The 26521-nt window shown below is 39.2% G+C and overlaps 1 protein-coding gene across 2 annotated transcripts in view; it reads left to right on the top strand.

The window, feature by feature from the left end:
* LOC106093825 (uncharacterized) overlaps positions 1-26521 on the top strand; it is an 80570-nt gene that overhangs the window by 28709 nt on the left and 25340 nt on the right. The window contains exon 2 of one of the 2 annotated variants that reach the window (XM_059360140.1): positions 15085-15861. In XM_059360140.1, coding sequence (XP_059216123.1) covers positions 15085-15861 — 777 coding nt within the window. Of the gene's footprint in view, positions 1-15084; positions 17233-26521 lie in introns of both variants that reach the window. The other variant, XM_059360139.1, reaches the window with a different exon arrangement.

Genomic DNA, 26521 nt, shown 5'->3' with positions numbered 1-26521 from the left:
ATAGCTCCCATGTATATGTTCATCCGATTTGCAGTAATAATGCAATAAAATGGCCATTTGTTAACTGATCCTCTCGACGTTTGGCAGGAGGGATTTTTCTTGACTCTCAATATTACTGGTTAATTTCATAGAAATCGGTCCAGATTTAGATATAGCTGCCAAATATGTACATCGCCCGATTTGCATGTCTAGGGCATTTATTGACCAATCTCGCCCAAATTTTGTATAACGCTTTTCTCGATGACTACTACAACATCCATAGAGTTTGATCGAAATCCGTTCAGATTTAGATATAGCTCCCATATATATGTTCGTCCGATTTTGAGAAATATTGCAATAAAGTGCTCATTCGTTAACTGATTCTATGGAAACTTTGCAGGAAGGATTTTCTTATGACTCCTAACATTACTGCCGAATTTTATAGAAATCGGTTTAGAGTTAGATATAGCTTCCATATATTTATATCGCCCGATTTTCCCATCTAGAGCCACTGCAAGCGCATTTATTCACCAATATTCCCAAAACTGTGCACAACCCTTTCCTCGATACCTACCACAATATCTAAATAATTTTATCAAAATCGGTTCGGATTTATATGTAGCTCCCATATATATGTTCGTCAGATTTTGGGTAATTTGCAATAATGTTGTCATTTGTCACACGTAGTCATTACGGTTTGAACATATTTACTTGAAATTTGATACGGATTGTTAATAATCCATCTGAAAAAATCCGTCGAAGTCCGTCAAAATTGGTTCAGAATTAGATATAGCCCCAATTTGTACCTATAGGGTATGTGTTGGGTATTATAAAGTTGACACCGCCGACTTTTGCCTTTCCTTACTGGTTTCTTCTAACACCCCGTTCGTAATTAATAAGCAGTCATTTTCAGCATTCAACAGATGGTGTTAGCTATTTTCAACAAACTTTTTTCTATGAGTGTAGCAGCAAAATTAACTACTACTATTAAGCAGATAGTCATGGCATTTGTCAGCAAAACTTTTTTCTCTGAGTGTATTATTTTTTGAAAACAAATTTAAGTCACTCAGGGATGATCTGCATCTGTTACCAGTGGAGTGGCAGAACTAGAGCCCGGGAGTAGGCTTATAATGCACTCCAAATACCCAATAGCTGTGTTGGTGGTATCAGGCCGAAGCATGTTGTATTCTACTTAGACCTCGGCTGGTGAAGTGGCTACCCAGGCTCCACTAGCCGACAGACGTCTGGCGAGCAGGTGCTATTACGAAGACGAGCAGGTGCATTTACGAAGACAGCGGAATCGAGTCTTAAGTTGAAGGCCGAACCCATTACATCTTCGTAGCCTATTTTTTCCTTCTATGGCAAACGAATATTCTCTTAAAAAGGTGGGAATAATAATAAAAGTCGTACTGCTTCCATGTTTATTGAGAGGCTTGGTGTGAATGATCAGTGGTAAAGAGAGAAGCTCCCTTAATTGGGATCAAAGATTGGCTGCACAGAACAGAGTGGGCCTGGGGGAACCCAGGGCCTGAGATCTGTTTTAGACTGCCTGATCATAATATGGTCCTGCAGGCGGAGATCCGGGCGATCACGGAATGCGTGAGGTGGTGTGATGCTAACACGAGGAATTCGAGAGTGAAAATTTCTACCGATAGTTATCAGGCCATATGGGCAATAACAACCAGGACGAACAGTCTTGGTGTGTAAGAAAGAGATTAATGCCTTGTCTGAGAATGGCACGATCCGCATCGTTTGGGCGCCGGGTCATATTGGAGTAAGTGGGAATGGAAAAGCAGACGATTTGACGGTAAAGGCCAGAGGATTGTGGTCAACAAACCGATGCTTTTCGAGTTGACGCAGTTAAGAGCGTGGTTACGGACGTGTTACATGCTAACAATGTGGAACAGCGAAACGGTCGGCAATACGACGAAAATCCTATGGGGAGATCCGGATTGTGAGAAGGCGAGGCTAACACTGAAAAGGTGCTAGCAGGAGATCAGTAAACCCTTCGGTATCATAACAAGACACATACGACTAGGAACTCACTTATGCAAAATAGGAGAGGCAAGTTATAGCATGTGAGAAAGATGATGAGACGTTGGAGCATTTCCTATGTAATTGCCCGGCTTTCGCGGCTAACAGACACCGGTACTTAGGTGGGGACACGATACCAGACATGAGCAAACTTAGGGAAGTGGTATGGAATACAATTAATACACGGAATTCCTAATTTAAAATTTTCTTTTTCGAGGTTACTTTTTAGTTTTTAGAGCGCACAACAAGCCAACTACTGGCTTAGGTGTATGTCTACAGTGGCATGGGGCAGATTAGTATTTGCACACTCTTTTCAACCTAACCTTACCTATGTAGTACCAATTCCGAAATTTGGACATTTTTCTTTGAGGAGGACAATGAAAAACTTTCATTAAAACAAGGAACAAGGCAAATAGTTCATAAACTTGGTTTCGGGAAGTCATTTTACTTTACCAATTTTATTCTCAACAAGTTAAATATTCCTATAGCAAACAACGTTTTTATTTACCCAATATAAACACATTATTATGCTGAGTTCAACGGTTGCTACAAACCTATATTCTTCAAATTGAATAAATATTCATCCAAAATAGTTTACGAATTTCCCAAATTTGAGTTTCATTTAATAAGTTCAAACCAAGTTTTTACTTAATGTATTTTAATATTAACATAGGTAGACAGATTTCTAACTGAGATGAGTAAATCCTTTGACTTCTTAGTAATTCCAAACCTTTCGTAAATGAAGTTGGTTGTTAAACACGTAATTTAGCAGTCATGTAATCATCAATCCATTAAAAACTTAGAATATCATAATTCAAGATCGATCGATTTGTGACATTACTTTGTATAGGACAATAGATCCATGTTATAAACCCCTTATAATATATAATATACCCATAGAAACTTTTATATGTTTGTTTCTGATACGAACTCTTATTAAAAAGCCAAACCCGCATTTTATTTTCCTCTGTCTATGGAACATTCTACATTTTTACCTGTGACCCTTTTATGTTTGAAAAATGTGACCTTTTATGCTGTTATTGGAAACTAACTGTCTGTGCTCTTAATAAAAACTTGCGAATGCGCAACGTCAAAAACCATTCAAAAGAATGCAAGTGCATATGCTGCCGACAAAAAGCCGTCATCACACACAGCTGAAACAATGCAAACCATTCTCGTGTCGCACAAAAGTCTGATGTACGCATTCGCCAAGAAAAGTCGTGCACGGTAATAAGAAAAAAATGAAAAGTGCAATATATGAAATAAAATAACAAAGGTAAATTTGGCGAGTTATGATATCCAACTCATCTTTTTGTTCAAATAAGGTTTGTCGTTCTCCTTTCAGAACGCAATTACGCAATTGCAGGAAGAAATTTAATATGCTGCAATGGTATATTGGAAATTAGTTCTCATCGCTACTGCTCAGAATAGCCCAAATACGCAGCGTGACATGGCCTGAAATTTTGGTAAGCATTGCAAATTAAAACAAGTGAAAGCTTGCTAAGTTCGACCGGGCCGAATCTTATATACCCTTCACCATGGATCGCATTTTTGAGTTCTTTGAATGATATTTTCAATATATATATGAGCTACATCAAGTTATTGACCGATTTGGACCGTACTTGTCATGGCTGTTACTTTACTTACTTCACTTTAATTGGCTATGACAGAATATTTTTTCCACTAGCCGAACATAGAATAGCGTTCCAAGCGCCTCGGTCTTCTGCGCTCATTCTAAAATCTCTGACACCAAGTTTCGAGGTGTCTCCCACAACTTAATCTTTCCATCTTCCCGGTTTGCGTGTACCACCGTGTTTGCCTTCAAAAGACTTCTTTGCTGGAGCTTCTTCATCCATTCTGACAACGTGACCTAGGCAACGCAGCCGTTGTATTTTGATGCGTGTAACTATGCTATCATACGTTGCCTATATTCTCCGTTGACGCAAACTGGTCCATATATTTTACGAAGAATCTTTCTCTCAAATACTCCAAGCACTGCCTCATCTGCTTTCACAAGTACCCATGCTTCAGAACCATATTACAGCACGGGTAGTACTAGTGTCTTGTATAGTGTAATCTTCGTCTGTCGAGAAGTGGCCTTGTTTCTAAACTGCTTACTTAGTCCAAAGTAGCATCTGTGTGCCAGTATTATTTTTCGCTTAATCTCAAAATTGGTGTCATTCGTTTCGGTTACGGCGGTGCCGAGGTAGATAAAGTTACTGTCTGTCTCAAAGTTGTGGTTCCCAACTTTCTCCATTTTCTTTATCTGCTCGGTTGTGCAAGGCTTTTTGGGAGTTGAAACCATCCATTTCGTCTTATCCCCATTTACTGCCAGACTGTTAGAAGTCATAAAAAATACTACTTCCACAATTTCAGTCAAATCGAGTAAAAATTGCGCTCTCCAGTGGCTCAGAGTGTCAAAAAGGGAGATCGAAGATCTATAGTTTGATAGTCAAAACGAAATATGCAAAATTTCAACCAAATTAGATAAGAATTGCGCACTCTAGAATATCAAGAATTTTTTAACGGGAGATCGGTTTATATGGCAGCTGTATCAGGTTATGAACTGATTAAGACCATGCTTTGCACAGTTATTGGGAGTCATTCCTCAACAATACGTGCAAATTTTCAACTAAATCGGATAAGAATTGCGTCCTCTAGAAACTCAAGAAGTTTAACCGGGAAATCGGTTTACATGGCGGATATATCAGGTTATGAACTGATTTAAACAATACTTGGCACTGTTGTTGGAAGTCATCTTTTCGCGTAATGTGCAAAATTTCAGCCAAACTGGATAAGAATTGCGCGCTCTAGCAGGTCAAGAAGTCAAGACCCAAGATCGGTTTATATAGCGGCTATATCAAAACATGGACCGATTGAGCCCATTTACAATCCCAACCAACCTACACGAATAAGATATATTTTGCAAAATTTCAAGCGTCTAGCTTTACTCCTTCGAAATTTAGCGAACATACGGGCAGATAGACGTGGCTAGGTCGATTTAAAGTGTCACGACGATCAAGAATATACATACTTTATGAGGTGTTTCAAACGGAATGACGAAATTAGTATTCCCCCCATCCTATGGTGGATGGTATAAAAACTACAAATTATTCTGGTCTTAATTATCCTTTGTTTGTAGGAACTTTTAAAATTGAAATGCGAAATACAATTTATGCAGCGAAGGAATATTTTAACGCAAATGATTTATACTATTAATTACACATGGACGTACACCTTTCATGGTAAGTATTAGATTGAAAATAGAACTATGTACCTATACATTAATTTCTTTTTCAACAGACTATAGAATATTCTGGATATGGCGCAACGGAACTTCTGGGAAAATATGGTGCTTACCCCCATGCGACTTATTGCAATTGTGAATTTTTCAAAGCCAGTTTTCAATGGCAATGGCAAAAGTGTCAACATTTTTATTTTAAGTGTAAATATATACGAAATTATATGTATTTTCAAATTGTAAATTCGAAATATGTATGTCAATAAAATAAAACAAAGGATTATTATGAAAATAAATAGTACATCTCCAAGTAAAAGAATTATTTCATGCGTATTACTTAAAACTGAACGAAATAGAAGCAGAGATTTTGCAAAAAGTTTGTACAGATGTCTTAACACAGTATCAATTTCGAACATTTTATTCCATGAATTGTTTTGAGTTCAGTTTAAATTATCTTTCACCATTGTTCGTTTTATACACTGAATAAAGAATAATTTTTTTCCATATATTTATCGTTGAACCAAAACGAAGTACATCTGACCATTCAACTTTATTCGAAAGTAGTTTATTTTAACTCAACCATTGGGGCACCTCTTTTGAATGCAATTACACTAATCCCATGGCATAGACTTGATTCTGTGCGTCTTTTGGATATTGTATTGATGGCTTCGAACTCTAGATATCGGATTTCGCTATTGCTCCGTGTGCCCAGTTTCGAATCCCGAATCTTCGCCTGTTAGGGCGAAGATCATTTTAACATTACAATTTTCGAGTTTATCTTTTGAGACGAGGTCAATGATCGGAGATTTATCTTCACAAATGGAAAGGGAAAGCCAGAGATCGCAACACACACCAACTAGTATCGGACGCGTTTCGTCTTTGGTTAGAAGACTTCTCAACCATATTAGGTGTGATGGCTTCAAGTACCGTATGTTGGTATGTTCCATTTGTATCGTATTTATTGCAAAACCGCCTCTATGATACAAATACCAAATTAACCAAGCTCGATAAATTATTCTTTTTTGGAAAACTCGTTGTTTTGTAACATTCCCAATTTTACTGGATTTCATGCCATGGGTCAGCATCTGACCCCACTGGGGTATTGAGTTTCGTGTGCTTATCTCTCTGTTTAAAAATTTTAGAATTATTTCCAAAACTTTTCGATTTACATTTATGTTCTCTCATGAATTGTTAAAAAAAATGTTTAAAAAAAGCCGTACAGATTTGGGAAAAGACGCACAATCTGGCTAAAAGTCGCAAGTTAGTGCAAATTTTGAGAAGTCAATCGTCTCAAAAATGGTTGGAATTGGCATTAAGAAGGAACCTTAAAAGACAAACAAACAAAAAGCATTAAGAAAGGATGGCCACAGCTGATTGTCTTTTCTGATGTTCTCACCAGGATTCGTACCGAGGCATTTAGCGTCATAAGCGAACAAGAAAACTTCGCGCTACGATGGTCTACTGTATGGTAAAGGCCTAAACAGAATGATCGCGTTGAAAAATGCAACTCTGCAAACAAATGTAGAAAGATTAACTCGTAAAAGTTAAACAATTTTAAACGTTTGGAGACTAAAAGCTCTACTTACATGTATCAGCACAGAATAACGCTCGCTGTCAATCGTCGAAGTAGAATATTTTTTAACTTTTCCGAGTTGCTTTTGTGAGGTTTGTGTGAAGAGCTGCATTATTAAAATGCAACGCTCAAAAACAAAGCAAAATGCTCATTCTGTTTTGGCCTCAACTGCATTCCGCTCTACACAAAAATCCAGCATAAGTGCAAAAATTACCTCGAATTCGAAAATAGAAAAAATGTTTCAACAAAAAAAAAAAAATAAAAAATAAATAAATAAATTAATTAACATTTAGGTTATGTTGAAAAGAGGGGCCAGATATTAATCAGCCCATGCCACTATGGACATACACTTAAGTAACCTCGAAAAAGAAAATGTAAGTAAGGAATTCCGTGCTACTTACAAAATCTTTAATTGTTTTCCATGCCACTCCCCTAGGTTGGTTCATATCTGATATTGTGTCTCCACCTAAGTGCCGGTATCTGTTAGACCCGAAAGCAGGGCAATGACAAAGGAAATGTTCCAACGTTTCATAATCTTCCCCGCATGCCCTACTCATGCTATCACTTGCCTCACTCATTTTACATTAGTGAGCTCGTAGTACTTTGTGTCCCGTCATGATGCCAATAGCTATACTGATCTCCTTCATACTTTCTTTCAGCAATAGCCTCGTCTTCTCACGATCTGGATCCCCTCATAGGATTTTCGCCATTATATCAACCGTTTCGCTGTTCCACAATGTTGCATGCGCATTCGCGGCCCATTACCTTAACTCGGACCCGAAAGGCTTTGGGTTAACCAAGTTTATTGACGGCAGTCCTCTGGCCTTTACCGCCAAATCATCTGCTTTTGTATTCCCCCTTGCTCCGTTATGGCCCGCCACCCAAACGATGCGGATTGTGCCATCCTTAGAGAAGGCGTTAATCTCCTTCTTACTATGCAAGACAGTTCGTGACCTTACCGTCCTGGTTGTTATTGCCCTTATGGCAATTTTACTAACCGTAAAGATGTTCACCCTCGACGTCCTCGCGATAGCAATACAAAACCTTACGCATTCCCTGATCGCCCGGATCTCCGCTTGTAGGACCGTTTTATGGTCAAGCAGTACAAAACAGATCTCAGTCCCTGGGTTCTCAATGTAGACCCCCAGGCCCACTCTGTCCTCTAGCTTTGACCCATCCGTGTAACATGATCTTCCAGATGGTAATACTAGGGTTCCGTCAATCCAAGACTGTGCCGGCGGCAGCAGTGGCTCGCACTCGTCTTTAAGGTTCATCTCAAGTAATTGATCGGAAACCTCTTCCCTTCATTCCAGGTTTCCTATCGTCTCCTCGATTATACCGCGATGGTATGAGCTGCTCCCATCGCCTTAAGTCTCATAACCGCAGTGGCTGCCTCACACTTAATCTGTATGATAATGTTTCGGATATCTAGAATAGTCTCCAGTGTCCTAGTGGGCGTGTTCCTCATCGCTGCGTCTATGCCAAGACAACATGATCTCTGAACCTGTTGTGTGGTCCTTACGATGCATTTTTTCTCCACAGCAGTTCACCAAATTACTGAGCCGAAAGAAAGTATTGGTCTAATCACGCTCCTGTAGAGCCAGTGGACTATTCTCGGATTCAGCCCCATTTCAAGCCTACGGCCCGTCTACATACTGACCAAAATCTGAGTGCCTTCTAAGTACGCTCCTGAATGTGATACTTCTAATTCAGTTTCGAGTCCAAGATCTCACCTTAATATTTGACTTGTCAGATATCGAAATCGTCTTATTGAGGAAAGGCGGTGCGTTAAATTGTCCCACCTTCGTCCTTCTCGTGAACAGCCATATTCCAGCTTCTCTGGGCTAACATTGAGACCTCTGGGCCTAGCCCAGTCATATGCCATATGCAAGACCTTTTCGGCCCTTCTGCATAGCTGGTTCGGATCCTTATCGCTTAGAAGTATTATAACGTCGTCTGTGTAGCAGACGGTTTCAAATCCCTCCGCAGTCGGCATCAGTAATAGGTCATTTATGGTGGTTACCCATAGGAAAGGCGATTAAATGCCCCCTGTGGCGTGCCCTGTGCCATTTCTCTCTCTAAGGACCCGGTACTGGTCTCCGAATTATATCAGGGTATCGGTGCGCAAATTGTTTAAAGTCAATGTCAATGCATACCGCCGTTTTGTCATCGAAGGATTCTTCTATTTTATGCACAACCTCGTGCAGGGCAGTCTCCACCGACCTTCCCTTGAGATAAACATGCTGTTTGTATTTAAGCAGTTCGCTAGATGTCCTAGTCTTTAGCATGGTTTCCACAATACGTTTCGTGATTCTGAGTAGAAAGGACGTAAGGCTTATAGGTCTGTAGGCCTTTGGTGTCCCATAATATGCCTTGTCGGGCTTGGGTATAAATACCACCCTTGCCTCCTGCCAGGTTTTAGGAGTATATGCTAGCCCTAGACACGCTGTGAAAATAGTTGCCAGAGAGGCGCCAAATATTCTGCCTCTTACCGTAGTAACCATTAGGTCCTGGTGACTTAAATGCTCAAGGATTCCTTCACCATAAATTCCGTAATTATAAACCTTCGATCAACGTCATCATTCCAAGATTCCGGTGTCTCCGTGAGTCCCGTCGTGTCTTTTGGAAAATTGGTTTTCATCAAAAGCCTCTACATGTCCTCCGTTGTCTCTGCTCTCACTCCAATGTCGCCTACTAAAATTTCAGTTTGGATATGGGGTTTTGGGCAAAACTTTTTTATCTTGGTGGCGTCAATAACGCTATCGACATGTTCGCAGAAAAGCTTCCAGGAGGCATATTTTGCCGCTCTGGTATTCATATTGTATTCTTTGAGCCGTGTAAAATACACATCCCAACAAACTTCAGCGTTTTTATGACGTGATCTGTTAAAAAGTCTGCGGACCGCTTTCAAAATATGATAGACGTCCCCGGGCATCCAGGGTTTTTGTTGGGCTGATATCCTTTCCAGAAGAGGACAACTATCTTCGAAGGACGAATCCGGTGCAGTCGTAATCCTGTAGACATTTTTGTCAATGTCTTCTATGCTTGGACAATCTAAATTATCTTGCCCAGTCTTCCTCTGAGTAGCCTTCCGAATTTTGTCCGGAAACTTATCGGATTCGGCGCTAGAAGTCCTGTTCTAAACCTAATGAAGCGATGGTCTGAAAAGGAAGGAATACCCCAAATAGACCCTTCACTCCTGAACCTCATCTAATTCTATTAACAAAGGTAGCGGTGTTACCAATATTAAATGTTATTAGGTTGTTAGTATTCAAGAACTCTGCCAGGACATGGCCCCGCTTATTAGTGTTGGTACTACCCCACGAAATGTGGTGAGAGTTCGACTCCCACCCTATTAGTACCTCGTTTACTGTCTGTTTTCCTTTCCTCACTTGCAATTGCAGCTCCGACGTGGGTGGCGGTGTCGGAAAGTCCAAAGGCAGATAAAGTGATGCCAGGTATGCTTCACCGTCTCTCTGTCTTACCACAGTTGCATCCGACGTTGATAACTCTGGGGAAAATATATAATTCAATTATTTATGGCAACTTACTCAGGTCCTTGGCCGAGTACCAGTGTTAGCGTAGAACAACTGCACCGCCTGATGTCATCGTTTTAGGTTATTTGCCTATCCTATTCGTCCGACTCTTTATAAAGTCGGTAATGGTTCCATCGTCGGGTCTCTGTTCATTAGGCTGTATTGAGCTTTCATTCCCTTAACTGCCTGATGTTTCAATACTAGGATCTATGCCTATCTTAGTCTTTCAATTCTTAAGTAAATGGGCATCTTGGGAGTAGGTGATGGTACCATCATGGGCTCCCTGTTTGTAAGGTTGCATTGATACTCCTGTCGCTTCGCTGCCTAATGTTTTAATATTAGGATCTTTACCTATCCCAGTATTCCGAATCTTGAAGTCGGTGATGGGTCCGTCGTCGAGTCCCTGTTGTGTGTTTGTCCCTCTCTCGCCACTGCACTGCTCGATATTTTAGTATTAGGATCTTTGCTTATCCTTGTTTTTCCAATATTGAGAAAGGCCGTGATTGTCTCGTTGTCAGCCCCCTGTTCGTTGGGCCGTATTGAGTCACCTGCCACTGCACGGCTTGATGTCTCAATCTGAGAATCCGATCATTATCCTTGTCTTCCCACTCTTGAAAAAGACAACTTTGCTCCCGCAGTGCGCCATGCATTTAGTCTTAGCCAAACTCGTCACGAAGACTTGATCAATGCCAACCACAAGAAGAATTCCTTCCTCCTTCTCTTCTCTATCGAAGACCTCCCAGTTCTCTGCGACCAAACCTTGGATTTGCTTGCCCAAGAATCCCAACATGCGTTCCGTAGCAAATTTATTGCCCCGTCCCTTGATGAAGACCGTCGTCATTGTGAGCTGGGGGATGTCCATCTATCTCACCAGGTCGAGCTTTGCGCCCTCCCAGGGAGCGTGGATACCTCTGACGAGCTGTTTGACGATATCAATGCATTCCGTCGACGCAAAATGCAGCGTAAAAATATTCCCTTAATACTAGCAGCTCATCATTTGTAGGGTGGACCCTCTACAGAGTTCCACACATGTTAAAAAATCCCATCATTAACTAGATCCTCCACTTGGCACAGATGATTGCGTGGAATCCTACCGGATGCACTGCCGGTATTGATGACTGCATAAGTCATCTCGCCTCTGTTGTGCTTCCTTGCCACTCTGGCGTAAGAGGGCGGCTCCTTACCTTTCTCAGTGACGATCTTCACCTTGCGTGATGGTTGTGGCATCCATGAAGACTCAGGGGCTGTGCGCGCTTCCTTAGTTGCTGTTTCGATTTTGTCTCCCTCCACAGGAAACTGTCTTGTGTTTCCACTGCGGGGAGGTTGGCTTGGTCTTCCTAGAGTACTTGAAAGCGGGGAGCCTTTTTTTCTTCTTCATCATTTTATCATGTTATGCTCTTCGGGAGATCTGATTTTTTTTTCAGCTTCCGTCGAAGTGCTTGGAATGTCAGTCCTATCCCTTCCAGCATCTTGCACTTCCCCTGATTACGCTGCCGGTACATACTCCTCTGTCTGCTTCGTCGTGCCCTGATTGCTTTATCGGTCTGCTTGTGAGCTTCGCAAAGTCATCGCTCAATTCTGACGTCTTCCCGATGCCCTCATCTCTCGATTCGGCTGCGATGACTGGTTTCATTGGCACCGTCTCTGTCTGAATCCGAGTCGGAAACACCACCTTTACTTAAAGGCTGTGGACACACTTTGCATGCCTCTGGTTTATCCGTCTCTTCCTCATTAATTAGTCTATCGACTTGTTTTTCGCTTGAAGCTCTACTCTCAACTACAGGTGGCGAGGCACCCACACGTATAGGAGGGGAGTACAAAATGCTGCGGACAAAAATTGCTTAATTATTTTAATGAAAATTACTCTTTTTAGTTTTTCCATATTCATCCCGCATATCCTGCAATGGATATTTAAAAATATTAAAAACTTGCACACGCTTTTGAAGAAGCTCGGTTTTCGAACAGTTTGAAAGCCAAGTTCTGGAATAAGTGGGCCCATTAATCCCCTTAGAAACGTACATAGTACGAAAAAATTTTTATGTACATTATTTACATTTTTTTTTTAAATTAAAATCAGTCTACCCAGTATGGCCAATATTGGACAGCAAACGACCCACAATAAGAAGTAGAAGATATTTGTTGCGACGGTTTTGTGATTTCGTCTCCCTGTTGAACGCACGGACGGATATGGGTAGATTGACTCTAAATACTTAGTCTATTAAGAATATCTTATATATAAAATTCAATTTGTGTTTGTTTGTGTGTTCCTTATAGACTCAGAAACGGCTGAACCGATTTTCTTGAAATTTTCACAGATGGTGCATAATGAACCCGTGGTGAAAATGGGGTACTACATTTTTTGATATCTAAAGGGGGGGGGCGGACCCTCCCCCTTACCCTAATTTTCAGAAACGCCAGGTCTCGGAGATGGGTGGTGCGATTTAAGCGAAATTTTGTGTGGTCTCATATAGTACCCTAAAAATAAAAATTTAGTATCCAAATTTCGGATGGGGTACCTAGGGGGCCGCCCCACCCTAAAATCTACCAAACACATATTTAGTCCTATCACGACAATATGGGACTCAAATGAAAGGTATATAGGATAAGAAAACGTATCTGATATCCAATTGTCGAACCAAGTGCTAGGGGGACCACCCCAACCCCCAAAACACCTTTAAATCGGACATATTTACCGACCATGGCAATATGGGACTCAAATGAATGGTATTTGATAGTAGAATACGAATCTGATATCCAAATGTGGGACCACGTTTCTGGGGGTCCACCCCTTCCCCAAACACCCAAACAGGACTTATTTACTGACCATGGGAATATGGGGCTTAAATAAAAGGTATTTGAGTGTAGAATTCGAATCTGATATCCAAATATGAGACCAAGTGTTTGGGGGGCCGCCTCTCCCCAAAAACCTCCCCCAAAGGGGACACATTTACTACCACATGGGGCTCAAATGAAAGGTCTTTGGGAGTAAAGCACAAATCTGATATCAACATTCGGGAAAAGTGTCTATGGGACCACCCCACCCCCACAACACCACCCAACACCACCCAACACCACCCAACACCACCCAACACCACTCAACCCCCAAAACATCCCTAAATCGGACATATTTACCGATCATGGCAATATGGGACTCAAATGAAAGGTATTTGCGAGTAGAATACGAATCTGATATCCAAATGTAGGACCACGTTTCTGGGAGTCCACCCCTTCTCCAAAACACCCCCCAAACAGGACTTATTTACTGTCCATGAGAATATGGGGTTTAAATGAAAGGTATTTTTAGTGTAAAATTAGAAACTGATATCCAAATGTGGGACCAAGTGTTTGGGGGGCCGCCTCTCCCCAAGAACATCCACCAAAGGGGACAAATTAACGACCATATCCATATGGGGCTCAAATGAAAGGTCTTTAGGAGTAAAGCACGAATCTGATATCAATATTTGGGAAAAGTGTCCATGGGGCCACCCCACCCCGACAACACCAACCAAATAGTAAGTATTTGCTGACTTTTGCAATATGAGGCCCAAATAAGAGTGGAGCACGAAACCGATATATATTTTCAAGGGGGTAGAACAAGAATGGATACCCATTTTCGGAACCAATTTTCTGGGGTTCTACCCCTTTCCCAAAATACCCCACAAGCAGCAATTTTTTAGTGACCATCGCGAAATGGGGCTCAAATGAAGATACTTGGGAGAAGAATACGAATTTGATATCCAAATTCAGGACCATGTATTAAGGGCATCACCCCTTTCCCAAAACGCCCCCCAAATGGAAAAAATTTTTCGACCATGCCAATATGTGGTATTTAAGATTAGAAAACGAATTTGATAACCTATTTTGGGCCATGTGTTTGGGGGACGCCTCATCGTATAAACTCCCCTAAATCAATGGCAATATGGGGTTTAAATAAATGGTTTATGAAAGAAGAGCACTATGCTGATATTTTTTCAGGGCCAAGTGCCTGGGGGACCACCTCACCCCCGAAAACACCCCTAAATCAAATATTATGAGAGTAGCGGGCTGAAATAAAGTACTTTAAGAATGTATTCCAACGAAAATTTGTTCCATATAAAGTAAAAGAAGGCGCAGCGGAGCGGGCCCGGGTCAGCTAGTTTATTATAAATATTTCGAGGTTTTACAAACGAAATGGCGAGATTTGCGGAAAATTTTACTTTATAGGAAGCACAACCTAGTTTTGAGTCCAGTAACGTGTTTCTGTCTGATTCTGGAGCAAAGGTTACTCGATCCCCTAGTGCCCCCTCGAGAGACGTGTTCTCTATTGTTGTCCTTGACGCTGCCACGTGGATGCGACAATCACATTTTAATGCTCTCAGGAGTAAATTTAATGTGGGCTTCATTTACACCCACGATGTGATGTCTTCATACTCATCATCAACCTCCTCCTCTTCATTCTAAACTTTGAATAATATGTAAAAAGTGCATTTTCATAATCTACACCTTAATACCTTTCATTTGGTACCCATATTGCCTAGAGTTAAGGGGGATCCAAAACCCTCAAGATCCCTACTGGTGTGTCCCTTGCTAAATAGGTGTGTTTGATTTAATGAGCTTGTCCCTTTTGCATAATAAAATAAAAACAGTTGTAAATTCCCATAAGCTAAAGACACTGCGCTTATTTCTACCATTTTAAATTCAAAAAGTAATTAACTTCTTTTTTTTTATTTTTTGAATTTCAGCATCAACAGCTAGAACCTTCATTCTGGATGGTCTCACAACCGAGTATGCAACCGAAGTTATTCTCAAAACACCAGGAAATTCCAAAACGTACTCACATGTTACGAAAAAGAGTTCAAGAGTACTTTACGGTACGGCGGCCCCTTTGGATTCCCATATCTTCTCAGATGGGCACACTTTCGCCAACTACATTAATCCAGAGAGAATTTTTTACTCTAATAAATCAACACCAATTGACCCAAAGTTAAATTCACAAGAAAAGTTATCCGATTTTCGTACGGCTTCAAAAACTAAGAAAAATAGTTGTACTACACATGCAAACTGTACTACAAATGCTGCTTCCAACTTTGCATTTCATCGTAATCTGTCTACAGTAATATATTATGGATTCGCCGATTTTACTACAATGGTAGGGGAGAGCGTAATTATTTTTTCTCCCAGTGAGATGAATCCGTTGTTCGAAACAAATATGCCTAACATGAGCGGCGATTCAGAATCAGTGCAAATAACTGAGAAAGTGGAAAATGATTTACCAACGTCAGCAGTTTTAGACGCAAGTGCTATGGTACCCGATAACGAAAAGCGAAACACACAAGTGTGGAAAGACCTGGAGTCTGTCGGTCCTCATCCTGAATTTACTCCGATAACGGATAACCATTTTCAAAACGACATAATTATTGATTCGCGAACAAATGAACAACAGCAAGACAATATGATTCAAAGCTTAATAAGCCCATCAAAAGTGTCTAGTAATGGAGAACTCTCTGAAGAATTGCAAGGTAAATTGCAATCCTCAAAAATATTACATACTGACATAGGTTCAACCACAAAGCAGGACACTTCCTTGAATGGATTTGATGGTTTGATAGACTTGAAACAAAATTCCAGTTCTACTATTGAATCAGATGAAAGCTTTCTAACGACAAAATCATCGCATATGACTTCGGCTAAATTCTCAGAGTTTCAATCGGAGTTGCACGTTGCTGGTCAAAACAAGTCAAATCTGGATATAATAGTATATAAAGAAGACCAAGGCAATTTGGACAATAAACAAATCGTAAATATAATGGACGATAATGCGATCAACCCGCACACACCTTTGGTATACGTCGACGAAAGTGGCACTTTGGAGTCTAGCGCAGACTCGGAAGTAATTTATAAAACATTCTATACTGTTTACACGTATTTCACAACTTTGTTCCAAAGCCAAACATCCATCCTCCTGAGTCAAACTGATGTTTTATCGTCTGTAGTTATTTCCGCCAAGAACTTGTCACCATCCTATTCTGGGCTTGTTGTGCCAACTACTCAAAACAAATATCCAGATGAATTTCTACAAACATTCAGGTTAGACGTGAAGGCATATGAAATTGATAATATCGGAGACAACGTGCTACAATGTAGCAGTTGTTATCAGCTTTTTAATTCCACGAATAAGGCTGACGATGAAGATCTAACACGGTTATTTACAACGTATACGTTTTACACGACCATTTACTCTGGATCCGATTCTACAGTGGTTGCACATAGTGCAGTTTTCGCAGAGAGTGTAAATAGCACCAAGCCTTATGACATGATCGCATACAGTCAAGATATAATTATCGAAACACTGCCTAAAGCATCAAATGTTTCGACTGTCGCCCAATTAAGCGACATTAAGCAGAATGAAGAAAGTTCCACAATGCCTGCAATGGTTCTACCTGTCCCTGATGCCGTGCAATTATCAAATATTCCCATCCACAAACCTGAAAAAGTTGATTTGTTAAACGAGATTACTTCCGATTCCGAAATCAGCACTCCTTCTGCCACGTTACTTGTTCAAACTGGCTTTACAACTCAGACGTTTTTCACTACGGTTTACTCGGGCGAAAAATCTGACGTTTTTAGCCATCTTGAAACAGTCACCACAACGATGACAGAAACGTATGGAAACCCTGTGGAAACCGACCAAATATCGAATGCACAATCGCCTATTACGTACTATACTACATTCACATTTTGGACAAAGCTGGCGGTAAAAGGGCAAATTACTACAATAAGTCGTGAAGAAATAACGTCTAATATTTTTACCCCCAACACAATATTAAGCCAAATTGATGGCGGGAGTACGATAATGCCAACGGACAACAGCATATCTCTCGGTCGACAAGGTAGTTTTTGGACTATACATATATAGCGCCCTTTTATTATTATTATTGAATAACTTTTCAACCTCAGCTTGTGTTTTTTGGCATATAGTGAGTTGAAAATCGAAATTCGGTATAGGCTATAATTTGGCTTCTTCTTTAACACTCGAGGACATAGCTCGACCGATTAACCAATTTTTGTTTTTTTTTAACCCTGTTTTGCTAAAACTTTAATTTTTTGTGAACGTTTATCAATAACTTTTAATCAAGAACTGATTAAATCGTAGGAAATTCTATTCCAATAATCCAAATTTTTTACTGGTATTGTTTACTGGTATTGTTTTTATTATATTGTCCTTAATTATACTAAAAAGAATAGATTTTTAATATTTTATTTTGAAATTAGGCAAGTTTTAAAAAATAACGATATAGTTTACTACCAATTTCTATTACAATTTTGAGAATATAATTAGGATTGGTGTATTAATTGAATATGTTCTATTCAATTGAGTGGCAGTGTAGCTTCCATACATATGTTTGTCCGATTTGGACTAATATTGCCATTATGTGGTAATTTGTTAACCGATATTGTTGTGAAAAAATTCAGATAACTGTTCCTTCTATATCAAATAATGGACCGATTCGGACCAATTTAATTTTTAATGTTTTGATTCAAATTAAATGTTTTTCTTCTTCATTAAAGTTTTTTTCTTCATTCATATGGACAATATGATCTTGCCAACCTGATACGTGTGATTCATCCGCCCAGATATTTGGTCTCTAGTATTAATATCAGATCCCGAGCCTACATATCCTGTTGGATGTTTTTGATGGTAGGGACGGCCCCCAGACACTTTGTCCTAATCATTTATGCCAGATTCTTAGTCATCTCTCTAACACCTTTCATTTGAGATCCATTTAGAAACGATGGATACATGTGTCCGTTTTGAAGTGTTTTTGGGGTGGGGCGACACCCTATTTTAATTATCAGATATGTATTCTTTTTCAAATTACCATATAGCACCAATCGGTATATTTTTCCTGTTAAACTATGTTTACAATTAGAGCAAATCTAGATTATCGATGAGATTTCGGAAATCTCGTGTTTTGCAATGAGGTTTCCCATGCATTTTAAAATGAGCAAATCTACTAATTTGAGGGGATTTGCAGCAAATCTCCTTCAAAATAAAATGCAACACTGTGTTTGTATTGAATACCGGTTATTACCGGAAGTTTTGGACATCACTATTTCTCAATATCTTATTCTAATTATAAAATTTGCAGTTAAATTTAAAAAATAATTGTTTCACCTATTTAATTGCTGACCACAATATATATGATGAAAACAATAAAAATGTTTATCACAATAAAAACACATCCCTGTTGACAAATACAAATCACTTTAATCGTAGTGTTAACGGGTTTTGGAGATTATCTCAAAACAAATGGACGTGGCCTCTAGGGTAAACGTGGTTTTAGGTGGGTTTTGGGCGTGGGACGGCTCACGTGCTACTTTCGAAATAATTTTTATACCCTCCACCATAAGATGGGGGGTATACTAATTTCGTCATTCTGTTTGTAACTACTCGAAATATTCGTCTGAGACCCCATAAAGTATATATATTCTTGATCGTCGTGAAATTTCATGTCGATCTAGCCATGTCCGTCCGTCTGTCCGTCCGTCCGTCCGTCCGTCCGTCCGTCCGTCCGTCCGTCTGTCTGTCGAAAGCACGCTAACTTCCGAAGGAGTAAAGCTAGACGCTTGAAATTTTGCACAAATACTTCTTATTAGTGTAGGTCGGTTGGTATTGTAAATGGGCCATATCGGTCCATGTTTTGATATAGCTGCCATATAAACCGATCCTGGGTCTTGACTTCTTGAGCCACTAGAGTGCGCAATTCTTATCCGATTGGGATGAAATTTTGCACGACGTGTTCTGTAATGCCATCCAACAACTGTGATAAGTATGGTTCAAATCGGTCCATAACCTGATATAGCTGCCATATAAACCGATCTTGGGTCTTGACTTCTTGAGCCTCTAGAGTGCGCAATTCTTATCCGATTGGAATGAAATTTTGCACGACGTGTTTTGTTATTATATCCAACAACTGTGCCAAGTATGGTTCAAATCGGTTCATAACCTGATATAGCTGCCATGTACACCGATCTGGGGTCTTGACTTCTTGAGCCTCTAGAGTACGCAATTCTTATCCGATTGGGATGAAATTTTGCACGACGTGTTTTGTTATGACATCCAACAACTGTGCCAAGTATGGTTTAAATCGGTCCATAACCTGATATAGCTGTCATATGAGCCGATCTTGGGTCTTGACTTCTTGAGCCTCTAGAGTGCGCAATTCTTATCCGATTGGAATGAAATCTTGCACGACGTGTTTTGTTACGATATGCAACAACTGTGCCAAGTATGGTTGAAATCGGTCCATAACCTTATATAGCTGTCATATAAACCGATCTTGGGTCTTGACTTCTTGAGCCTCTAGAGGGCGCAATTCTTATCCAATTTGAATGAATTTTGGCACGTAGTATTTTGTTATGATATCCAACAACTGTGCCAGATATGGTTCAAATCGGTTCATAACCTGATATAGCTGCCATATAAACCGATCTGGGATCTTGACTTCTTGAGCCTCTAGAGGTCGCAATTATTATCCGATTTGCCTGAAATTTTGTACGACGGATTCTCTCATGACCATTAACATACGTGTTTATTATGGTCTGAATCGGTTTATAGCCTGATATAGCTCCCATATAAATCGATCTCTTTATTTTACTTCTTGAGCCCACAAAGGGCGCAATTCTTATTCGAATTGGCTGACATTTTACACAGGTCTCCAACATATAATTTAATTGTGGTCCAAACCGGACCATATCTTGTTTTTTTTTAATTTTCAAAATTTTGTGCCTCCTAATTTTTATGTTTCTTAATCGTTCTGTTAATTTTTAAAATCTATATCGGAAATTATTTAAAAATGTCCATCAAACAAGCAAACGCGAGTTAAATTCGTCTTGGCCGAACTTTTGGAAACTCAACACTACGAATATATTAACATTATCCAGATTTCACATTGGTCTATATGGTAGCAATATGTATTGTATGTTTTACATCTTCACGGATGTCCAGTGAATTGCTTAAAAATTTTATAGGAACCGCGTAATAATTGTGTTCTTAATAGGGTCACGACCATAAATCAAGAGATCGATCTATATAGCAGTCGAAATCAAATATGGTCCGACTTAGGACATATTTAGTACGAAAATTCAGGAACCTAATACAATTAACTGTTCCAAATTTCAGTGAATTTGGATAACAAACACACATTTTCAATGTTTAAGACGATATAGCAGGAGATTTATATGAGGCCTATATCAAGATATAGTCCAATATAGTGTAATAGAGGAACTTAATGCTTTCTGAGTGTAGCTTATGCCATTTTTACATCCGAAAAACCGAAACTAATGATATGTTTGCCTCATAACTATCATTATCGCAATGCAAGACATAACCATTTAGATGAGGTACCACGGGATTTCACCGAACGTTAACGCAAAAAGGTTTTAATAGATTCACAACAATTAATTTATAAAATGCATGACGTTTTGACGTTCTACGAAAATAAAACATTGATGCTATAGCTGAAGGCTCTATATATGTATATGTATATATATATATATATATGTATATGTTCTTGACTTATGACATGTCAAATTTTAGTGTTGTTAAAGATGCACGCATAGTGTGATAAGAATGAAACTAACATAAGACAATCACATTTCAAATAGCATATATTATTCTTTCGATTAGAGCGGTGCTCTATGTCTTCTGACAAAAACATAAATAAATCATCTGTTTTTGCTGGCAAAATGCAAATGTTGCCCATGAACATTCCTCTATGGAACAGGAGCAAAAGGAGTTTTGCTGTCAGTCTGATGAAAACAACGTTAAATTAAATTGTTTTCACAGCTGTAAGCACAAATAAATAAAACGGTTGTTTTCACAACATAAAGATTCGACCAGCTTTCTCATAACTGTAACAATTGTTACGCATTAAAATATGATCTGTTGTTACATTTTTAAGTTTTGTCATACACAAATAACATATACTAGTGTGATATTAAAAATAATAAATCATATGTAAATTGACAATTTTGACAGACATAATAAAACACCAATGATACATAAAAAGTGAAATGTCATTAGACAAGAATATATAGTGTAATACCAGGTAAAATAAAGTTGAAAAAGTCTCTAGAGACCAGAAGGTTTTAGCATTCTTTAAAAAACAAGGCAAATTAAAGGGTTTAAGTTAAAATGCATTTATAAAGACAAAACTGTAATACATTTTTGGCGAAAAATAACTAAAATCTCTTTTCACACATTTATAACCACCACTATAGGATGGGCCGAACGAATAAATATAACCACTTTAAATTTTGCACATGTGCTTCAAATTGATGTAGGTCTAAGATTCAATATATGCCCGAGTTGGCTGAAATTTCTGATATGGCTCCAAATGGTTTATACTCTCCAATATCCACATCAAATCCACTCCATAAATAGATATTACTTTAGATGGCCATTACAGAAAATTTATTCCTCTAGCCGGGCGTAGACTAGATTTCGAAGCGCCTCCATCTTCTACGCTTCTTCTTCTCCGACACCCGGGTTTGAGATGTCTCTCTCCACTTGGTCACTCCATCAGAGTTTTGGTCTTTCCCTTATGCGATTTCTATTAGGTCGCCTTCAAAAGACTTCTTTGCTGGAGATTTTCATCCATTCTGACAACATGACCTAGGCAAAGCAAACGTTGTATTTAAATGCGTTTCACAATGCTATCGTCGTCATACAGCTCATATAGCTCGTGGTTCATACGAAGTCAAATTCTCCTATTAGCATACTGGTGCATATATTTTACGAAGAATTTTTCTCTCAAACATTCCAAATACCGCCTCGCCTGCATTCGCAAGTACCTATCAAGGTACTGAAATTTGAACGTATAGGGCTGTCGAGGGCGGCTGTGTAGTCAACTAAAATATGTTGCAGAGTTCGCCTCCGATTTCAGGCATTTAACAAAATTCTTTTGTTACGGTGAAATTGGTGAAGATACCTTAAATTTTTAATTCAAATTTTGGTCGCTACTGGTTGCAATTACCCATCGGCGGTGACGTTTGGTCATAAAGTTAGAGCTAAATTTTTTACTACTTGCCAACACACAATTGACTGATCCCATTCTTTCAAATCCTTCAACTTCAGATTTAAGATGAAATATCTTCTTTTGAGCCCATTTTCGTTTGCTCCCAAACTAGTTTTACGATTTCAATAGGTTTTTGTTTGTGTCGGTCAATTGTTTTAAGTAACTTTATTTCCATAAAATTTTACGCAAACAAACAAAAAATATTAATCAGCTATAATTGTTTAATATTTTGAAAAAATAAATGTTTACCTTAAATGATGTCCCTAAAGTCTTCTTCGAACTTTCCTTGTAAAGGGTGATTTTTTTGAGGTTAGGATTTTCATGCATTAGTATTTGACAGATCACGTGGGATTTCAGACATGGTGTCAAAGAGAAAGATGCTCAGTATGCTTTGACATTTCATCATGAATAGACTTACTAACGAGCAACGCTTGCAAATCATTGAATTTTATTACCAAAATCAGTGTTCGGTTCGAAATGTGTTCAAATTTTGACAAATTTTGTTCAGCGATGAGGCTCATTTCTGGTTGAATGGCTACGTAAATAAGCAAAATTGCCGCATTTGGAGTGAAGAGCAACCAGAAGCCGTTCAAGAACTGCCCATGCATCCCGAAAAATGCACTGTTTGGTGTGGTTTGTACGCTGGTGGAATCATTGGACCGTATTTTTTCAAAGATGCTGTTGGACGCAACGTTACGGTGAATGAACACATTTCGAACCGAACACTGATTTTGGTAATAAAATTCAATGATTTGCAAGCGTTGCTCGTTAGTAAGTCTATTCATGATGAAATGTCAAAGCATACTGAGCATCTTTCTCTTTGACACCATGTCTGAAATCCCACGTGATCTGTCAAATACTAATGCATGAAACTCCTAACCTCAAAAAAATCACCCTTTAAAAAGGTGTCCGGTAAAAATTGTATCTAACTATTACCTTATATGCTAATAATTTGGATCATGGCCTTATAAGTAGAACAGTTTTCCTTGTCTGTTGGAGATAAATAAGAAAAGGAAATATGACTAAAAATCAAAAATAGGAACAGATTTCTGCTTTATTGCACAGTTGTAAACTTTTTTGTCCCCTTGTCAATTTCATTAGCGTTTTACGTTTCATATAATAATAGCTAAATAGGGCCCGCTCCACTGCGCCTTCTTTCACTCTCTTATTTTATCTGAGTCCTATACGGTCACGTCAGAAAATAAGTCCTGCTATTTGGCCTTTCAGATATTTCGCGACATGTGGATATTATATTCGTGCTCTTCTCCCAAATACCTTTCATTGGAGCCTTATATTGCTATGGTCGGTAAATATGTCCGGTATGGGGGTGAGGCAGATCTCCATATATAAGATTCGTGCTCTGGTCTCAAATACCTTTTATTTGAGTCTCATATTGTCATTATTTGTTAATATTCCATTTGGTTGGTGGCTTTGGAGATGGGGAGGCCCCCTTGATATCCAACCCTAACCCATTAAAGTTTGGATGTTAGATCTACTTCATTCTCTTGAATTTAATGGTGGATGGGAGCAGCCAAACTCTTTGCCCCGAAGGTGGTTATCAGATTCAAACTCCACTCTCAAAAACCACATTAGAGCTACATATTGCTATAGTCGGTATATAAGTGTGGTTTGAGGGAAGTTTTTGGTCCCTGAAACACTTGGAAATGAAACAGATACCGATTTGAGCCCCTTTTTGCCATAATCATATATATGTCCAGCTTGAGAGGTATGTAGAGTGGGGCGGGCACCCACGCACTTACCTCTGAAAAAATATCAGCATCGTGCTCTACTCTCAAATGTCTTTAATTTGAGCTCCAATTCCCATTGGTTTAGGGGGAGTTTATGGGGTGACACGACCCCCAAACATTTGGCCTCAAAATTCGATATCAAATTCGTTTTCTACTATCAAATACCTATTATTTGTCGCCATAGAAGAAAATCATGACCGGTGTAAAGGGAATTTAGAGGCGGAACCTGAAATAATATCAGCATCGTGCTAGGGCACGATTTTGTTTGAACCCCATAATCTCAAGCATTTTGAAGGAGGCTATCTAGATATTCAGGGCTACAGGTCTCGTTCAGATTAACACTAATTAATTTATTTCTGTCCTATTCTATCCTGATCGGCCTTCATATATTATTTTTAATTCCTTTTTTGGGTAGGATAGACAGTTTGGCGTTGCATTTATTGGGAGGAGAGGGTCTATCCTCCCAACGCTAAGAATCAATCGACAATTTATTTGAGTCTTTAATTGTCGCGATCTACTGTTCTATGGAAATATATACTTAGACACTTTGGACCAAATTCTTATAACAAATGTGTACTCAGATTCCAAACATCTTTCGTTTGATAGCCATGCCCCAATCGGTAAATATGTCCTGATGAGAGGTTTTGGGGGATGGGGACGCGCCTCAGACACCAAGGAATAAATTTTATATCAGCATTCTAGTCTACCTTTAAATAGCTTTCATTTGATATCCATAATATCCCAATTGGTAAGTTTGTCTTTTGCCAGACACAAAAAAAAAAATTGTGTCAAATTTTTGTATTCTACTTCTAAATAACTTTCATTTGATACCCATATTGCTCAAAGCGGTTAAAGTGTCCTGTTAGGTGGTGTTTTTGGGGGTGGGGTCCCCCAATACTTGGCGTAACATTTTAATGCCAAGTTCTACTCTTAAATACCTTAATACCTCTTGGATTTATTTGGGGGTGGGGGACCCCCGAAAAATTAAGAGTGAAATTTATATACCAAATTCGTACTCTACCATTAAATACCTTTCATTCATACCCATATTTTCCCAATCGCTACACATGTCCGTTCGGAAGGGTTTTGGAATGGGGCGTCCCCCCAGGTTATTTGACCCCAAAAGTTTTTGCCAATTTGGTGTTTTTGGGGTACCGTAAGGTGGCATACAATTTCGCTTAAATCGGTGCACGCATCTCCGAGATCTGGCGTTTTTTAAAATTGGGGTACGAGGGAGGGTCCGCCGACCCCTTCGGATACAAAAAATGTTGTACTCTATTTTCACCGGGGACCCAAACTCTACCATCCGTGAACATTTCATGAAAATCGGTTTAGCTGTTTTTGAGTCTATACGGAACAGACAAACAAACAAATAACCAAACAAACAAACAAAGCGCAACAATTTCATTGTGATATAATAGACTAGCTGAGCCCGGCCCGCTCTGATGCGCCCGATAATGCTATTTTGGAGAAAAGTACTCTTAATTTGGAGATTTCTGCCAAATTTCAGTTGAGAATATATTACAATTTTCTGGATTTTCTACCCACAAATATCTTATATTTAAACCCCAATAAGTAAAATTCCTGTTTAAGTGTGTGGTGGATCCCCAGAGACTTGGTCTCAAAAGTGGGAGTCAATTTCGTGCTCTACTCCCTGTCATCTAAGATTTATACTGCCATGGTCGTAAATATGTCCGATTTGAGGATTTTTTGTGGGTAGGGTGACCCACGCAACACTTAGTCCCTCAATTTGATATCAGATTCGCTTTTTACTCTCAAATGCCTTTAATTTGATACCCATATTGTAGGAATTGGTCTATAATCCGTTTGGGAGGTTTTGGGGTGGGGTTTTCAGATTCTGATAAAAAAGTGTGCTAATAAAATTTCGCTTAACTCGCCGTACCCATCTCCGAAATCTGGTGTTTTTTGGAAACTATTTATAAAGCCCGTCTTAGAGTGGGAAAGTTGAAAAATAATACCGCAAACAAGTGCAACAAAGTCATAACGAAGATAAATGCTGTATGATCAGTCTTCACCCCTCTGCCTTCCTTCTGTACATGTTTGCTTCTCCCAATTAGCGCCATTTTGGCTGTTTTCAATTGGATCAACTAAATCTATTTGAAAACAACCAGTAGATGGCGCTAAGTTAAATGTTACTGCTACTACTAGCTTGAAGTGGCTTAACGTCAATAACATTGATCATCATGTGGTAGATGTCTTTAAATGACTATATGACTACCTTTTAAAGAGTCATCATTTAGTTTTTTTTTTTTTAAACAAACCAAATTGCCATATTAAACGATTTTCTGTGGTAAAGAACTAATTTGCCAGTCTATATATTTAGTGTGGTG

The sequence above is a fragment of the Stomoxys calcitrans genome, chromosome 1 (genome assembly GCF_963082655.1).
Source record: "Stomoxys calcitrans chromosome 1, idStoCalc2.1, whole genome shotgun sequence".
Classification (NCBI taxonomy): Eukaryota; Metazoa; Arthropoda; class Insecta; order Diptera; family Muscidae; genus Stomoxys; species Stomoxys calcitrans.
The sequence above is the reverse complement of the archived record's forward strand: the minus strand, read 5'-3'. Positions and strand labels throughout refer to the sequence as shown.